This window comes from Oryzias melastigma, linkage group LG19, assembly GCF_002922805.2.
Source record: "Oryzias melastigma strain HK-1 linkage group LG19, ASM292280v2, whole genome shotgun sequence".
Classification (NCBI taxonomy): Eukaryota; Metazoa; Chordata; class Actinopteri; order Beloniformes; family Adrianichthyidae; genus Oryzias; species Oryzias melastigma.
In genome coordinates this window covers 3,851,663-3,857,382 of record NC_050530.1, presented here as the reverse complement: position 1 = coordinate 3,857,382, position 5,720 = coordinate 3,851,663, and the positions used below count along the sequence as shown (strand labels likewise).

Below are 5,720 nucleotides of genomic sequence, written 5' to 3'. Positions count from 1 at the left end.
CAAGTATAATAAGAGTGACATTTAGCAAGAGGAAGTAGATTCTCTCTGTTTACCTAGTGTGGGTCTCATTGATGTAGATGACGTTGCGAAGCCCCAGAGATGGGATGCTTGGGTTGAACAGCTGTTCCTGCAAAGAAAATAGCATTTTTTTAGTCTTTGTGTGAAATATTTTAAATCTTCTTTTGCATTATTTTCTTTGTATGTTTGTTTTTTTAAGAAATTATTCAGTTACTGTCGGTGGAGTGAGCTTACCCAGCTCTGTGGAGTACAGGAGTAACAGCATCGGCCCACGAAGGGCCGTTTTCGGTTCAGCAGGCCGTCTTTCCACGAGCTGGCAACCGAGCGCAGAACTGAGGGGCTGGTGCTGCGGTCCTTCAGACGCAGACAAAAAAACTCAATAAAGACTAGCGGTGCCACAAACGGTTATTTTAATAGTCGACTAAGCAGAAATCATTTTTACGATTAGTCGACTAATTGGGTCATGAGCCAACTGGATATAAAGCACACATCTTAACCATTATTAGCTTTAAACTAACTAAAAAATAGATATATAGCATTACCATAGATAATGCTACAGTGAAAACTGTAAGCTGAATTTGGCCACTGAACATGCTAGTGCTGATAGCTGAAGATGCTGAAATTGATAGTTAAAAATGCTGAAGCTGATAGATAAAATCACTGAAGCTAATAGCGAAAAACGCTGATAGCCAGCTAAAACATTAGTTAAATGCCAAATTCGCCTAAAAAACTGAAAAAAGCCTAAGTTAGCCAAAACAGCTAGCGTGCAGCTGAAATATTAGCTAAACCCCAAATTAGCCTAAAAAAACAAAAAAAGCCAAAATTAGCCAAAATAGCTAGCGTGTAGCTGAAATATTAGCTAAACACACCAAAGTAGCCTAAAAACAAAAAAAATGTGTAGATTAGCCTAAATAGCTAGCATGCAGCTGAAATATTAGCAAATTTCTAAATTATCCTAAAAAGCAAAGAAGCATAAATTAGCGAAAATAGCTAGCATGTAGCTCAAATATTAGCTAAACCCTAAAGTAGCCTAAAAAAAACAAAAAAGCCAAAATTAGCTAAAACAGCTAGCATGTAGCCGAGATATTAGATAAACACCAAAATAGCCTAAAACGCAAAAAAAGCCAAATTAGCCAAAATAGCTAGCATGCACCTGAAATATTAGCTAAACTCCAAAATAGCCTAAAACACAAAAAAAAGAGTAAAATTAGCCAAAATAGCTAGAATGTAGCTGAGATATTAGCTAAACTAAATTAGCCTAAAAAACAAAAAAGCCTAAATTAGCCAAAACAGCTAGCATGCAGCTGAGTATTAGCTAAACTCCAAAATAGGCAAAAAAAAACTTAATAAATGCCAAAATAGTCCAAAAAGCTAGCAGAATACCATTATAACTTTCAACTTTACTACACTCTGACTCCACATAATATAAAGTAATGACTAATCGACTTTTCAATTAGTCGTCGACTATTGTAATAGTCGATTATTCGTCGATTAGTCGACTAATCATGGCAGCCCTAGTCAAGACAAACACAGAAGGGCCTGTTTGAAGGCGACCTGAGATCATCGCCTTTCATCTTGTAAAACGCATTCTGCTGATGCGGCAGAACAAAGACATTATGACAGCTAATTGGCGTTGTTGACTTACAGGCTCTTCGACGGGGTGCTTCCAGCGGCTGCACCACTGCTCCCCGCTGCTGACTTGCAGCAGCAAGCCGTCCGACAGCTCCATCGTCTCTGCCGCAATTTCCACTCCGGCTTGATCATCAATCGCTGACGCACTGTTAAAAACAATCAAAATATTAATATTTTAAATGTTTAAGTACCTGAACGTCCACTAAAAGGAGGTCAGCAGTTTTTAGTTTTGGTTCAAGTCGCTAAAACACCACATTTTATAAATATTAAATAAGAATACTTATGTGACTTTGAAAACCAAAAAAAATAAATGTATCTCGAGTGTCAACAGATCCATTAAAGTTTATATTTTGAAAACAAAATCACTTAATTTTAAGAAGATTTTTGTGCGTTACATCTGCCACAAACCCAAGAAGGAAAGTCCCAATTTTTGAATAATTAGTTCTACTGCTTTGTTCAAAAAGAATTGATATTGTGTTTATATTCTTTGATTTTTTTTGTAACTTTTCAACCGTCAAGCCGCTTTTCTCCTTCAGAATCTACAGGAATTATCATGTTTACAGTTTAAAAGTTACAGTGTGTTAAAGATTTTTGTGTTTAACCCTTTAACTACCTAAAAAAAGAAAAGAAAAAAAAAATTACCAAAACTAGGTATTTTATTCTACTGATTTTTGCCTTAGTATGGAAACCCTAAAGGGACAAAATTAAAAAAAAAAAAGTAGTTTTTCTAAAAAGTAGTTTTTCTAAAACTACTTAGGGGCTCCGTAAAAAAAAAAAAAGTCATAAAAAAAATTACACACCAGTTACTGTCCAAGTTTTTTTTTCTTACTACTTTAATTTTTACCCCCAAAAAAGTTCTGGTTAGTAAATGGTGCAAACCAGATAGTAACTTTCTTTTTTTTAATTTAATAAAAAAATGTTTAATTTATGAGCACCACTTACTGTCTGGTTACTAACCATAATATTTTTTTTTTTTATCATTTCAATTTTTAAAAAAAATCCCTTTGGGGCTCCATAGCTTGGGGATTAATACACACAATCAATATTTTTAAAAACATGTTTTCTAAATGTTTCTCACCATTTGGTTGAGCAGGCAGTTAAAGGGTTAAGCAACGCCTCAAGTGTTAAAGTGTTAAAGATAAAACATTTTTTTTTGGGCTATTACCATTTTCTTGAGGTTTTTTCCAGATAATGGAGGACAAATATAAAGATAATTAAGCTCAAAATTGAGTATTTCTTTATTTTGATTGCCATTTAAAAAAGGTCGTATTTGTGACGTCAAAAAGTTTCCGATGCATCCACTTGTAGACAAATACATCCATGAACGTCTTTGTTTTCCACGTCTGAGCTGGGATCTGGTTCAGAAACTGTACGGCGGGATGGCTCCGATATTGCTCGCCATTTTTGTTGCACCACTAATGTTAGGTTGGGGGTGTGAGGGGCTGTAAGCTAGCAGGGGAGCACATAGACAGATGGATGACGGGAAGTGGGGGTGGGTTACTCTGCTTTTTAAAATTTTGGCTTAAAACTGGCACAATCATAGATAAAAGACCACAATTTTTTTAAGCAATCATGATTTTCTAAAGATTGTTTCAAATGACCACCAGTTTGTTTTAACTCCTGCAAACACTCACTGTTACAGGATAAACAGGTCTATCATTTTTCAACAAAATGTCAAAGTAAACTTTCCCAAAGGAACAAACAAAATAATCTGTCGTTTACAGAGCGAGGAAAAGTGGAGGAGTTAGGGAGTTAGTTTTTTTGGAAGAAATAATTAGTAAAATGTCATGGTAACGAATCCTAAACAACAGATGAGGGAAACTTTATTGTCAACAACCTCAGGGACAGATAATTCTACAGCAGGAACTACAAGAAAACAGCTGATAAATGAGAGGAAAAAGTGAGATTTAATTAGATGGATCGTAACTATTATAAAATTATATTTTAGTTGTCTTTACTAATATGTTTAAATTAGAAGATCTGTTCAATCTTCAGTCAGATGGTTTTATTGTGCTTTTAATGTATATTTTTAGTGATTTTATTGGCTTTTCCCTTTATGTACGGCATCCTCAAGTTTTTTTTAGAGACACTTTCAAATAAAATGGTTATATTTATTATTTTTACAAGCTTTTTCAAACAATATTTTTAGCGTCCGCACCTGATTCTCAACAATTTGAATAAAAAATACTCAGAAATGCTATTTCAAGGTTATTTTTCTTTATATTTGTCTTTCATTATGAGAAAAATACCACAAGAACATGTTAAAAACACGATTTTAAGAGTGGATGTTTAAAGAAAAAGTAGGGCTGGATATCATAATTTGATTTAATTTTGACTAAAATAAATTTATTTGCTAACAAAATACATTTTTCCTTTATGTACAGCACCTTCGAGTTTTTTGAAAGACGCTTTAACATAAAATTGACACATTTTGTTATCATTACAAGCTATTTAAAAAAAATGTCTATTCCTAATTTTCAAAAATTGAAATAAAAAAAACAAAAAACAGAAATGCTATTTTAAGCTTAAGTTTCTTTATGTTTGTCTTCCATCATTAGAAAAATACCACAAGAACATGTTAAAAACACAATTTTCAGAGTGGATCTTCAAAGCAAAGGTGGGTAAATATAATCTAGTAAGGCTGGATATCACAATTTGATTTGTAAAATGTATTTATTTGTTAACAGAATATATATTTATTAACAAAACTGGAGATTTAAAGTGAACAAAGATGGATATTTTATCAGTAAAGTTGTGCATTATTACAGTAAACAGTTTTTAGCATTAAAAAAATATATAAAACATCTGCTTAAATTGATCAGTTATGTATTTTCAAAATAAAAGCATGTTTGCCTCTTGTTTTTCACAGTATGTTTTATGAAAATGTGACTTAGTTTCTCTCAATTTGGAAATGCAACACACACAAAAAAGGTAAAAAATAGTCTTTAAATAAAAAAAATATGAATCATATTCCTTAAATATGTCTGATTTAGTGTAAACACGTGGATGAAATGCCACCAATGCTTTCAGCTCCCAGAGTTCATGAGTTCACAATTAGGTTAATCTGTCTGACACTCCCCATTCCGTTTGAACTAACCAGGTCAAACTAGACTAGTCTTTTGTGACAGATGGGCAGTGCAGAATACCAGCAGACAAAAGCACAAACCAGGAAAGCTTGTTGTCTCATCTCTCTGTTTTGACATTTTTTTTCTGTTCAGGTTTCGCACATCTTCATGATAACCGGATGACAAGCTTCACTTCTCGGAGATAATCAGGCGGTAGTGTCGCGGCTTGTGGCGTTCTGCCAGACGTATTTCAAGACTTAAAGCACTTCTGCTGAGCTCAAAAAGCAGGTTTACTTATTTTAACGAAATAGTATGAACATGTATAAAGCTACACAACGAAATTTGTATTTTTCTACTCAATATTAATGAAATAAACGAAAACAATGTTGTATTAAATCATAAATTGAACATAACTGTACAAGTAAAATATTGTAATTTCATGTTACTGTACTGAAACTGGCACCATATAGACAGCTCACGAGCCGCATTGGCTACAAATGCATCCATTCCCGCTGAGCCGGCTAGCATCAACGCTAGCTTGAGACGCTAAAGCTAAATATTGCTTACCTTCAATTTCATGTTGTGCGGATTCATGTCTCAAAAATTAACAATTCGACAATATCGTGACCGCTGGGGAGCTCCGTTAGCACGCTGAACTCTGCTGTGAGTGACGAACAGAGGACGGAGCGGCACAGCGCTTTGACACTGCGGTGAGCCGTCACTTGCTCGAAAGCCAGCCTTCTGCCAGCCGACAGCCAATGATGCTCGACTGCGGGAAAGATGGCGGACCGACCGGATGTTGTTCTCCTACACCGGAAGTTATCCTGCTCGTCATGCGCGACATTTTAAAACATTTTAAATAAATGTTTTCTGTAGTCCATTTTATTTTATTTTTTACTATTTAAAATATTGAATACTTAAAAAGGAAAAAACAATATTGTTCAAATATTTATTATGTGTTTTTTTGATAAATCAAGTTTTTGTGAATTAAAGCACAATGTATGC

General features: G+C 34.2%; 1 protein-coding gene across 1 annotated transcript in view; it reads right to left on the bottom strand.

Annotated features, from left to right (window-relative positions):
* Nucleotides 1–5,464, bottom strand: part of gpam (glycerol-3-phosphate acyltransferase, mitochondrial) — a 29,217-nt gene extending 23,753 nt beyond the window's left edge. Inside the window, exons 1-4 of the mRNA XM_024284701.2 lie at nt 5,283–5,464; nt 1,664–1,796; nt 253–372; nt 54–127 (exon numbers count right to left, since the gene is read on the bottom strand). Coding sequence (XP_024140469.1) covers nt 54–127; nt 253–372; nt 1,664–1,747 — 278 coding nt within the window. The 5' untranslated portion in view covers nt 1,748–1,796; nt 5,283–5,464. The remainder of the gene's footprint in view (nt 1–53; nt 128–252; nt 373–1,663; nt 1,797–5,282) is intronic.
* Between the last annotated feature and the right edge of the window lie 256 nt (nt 5,465–5,720).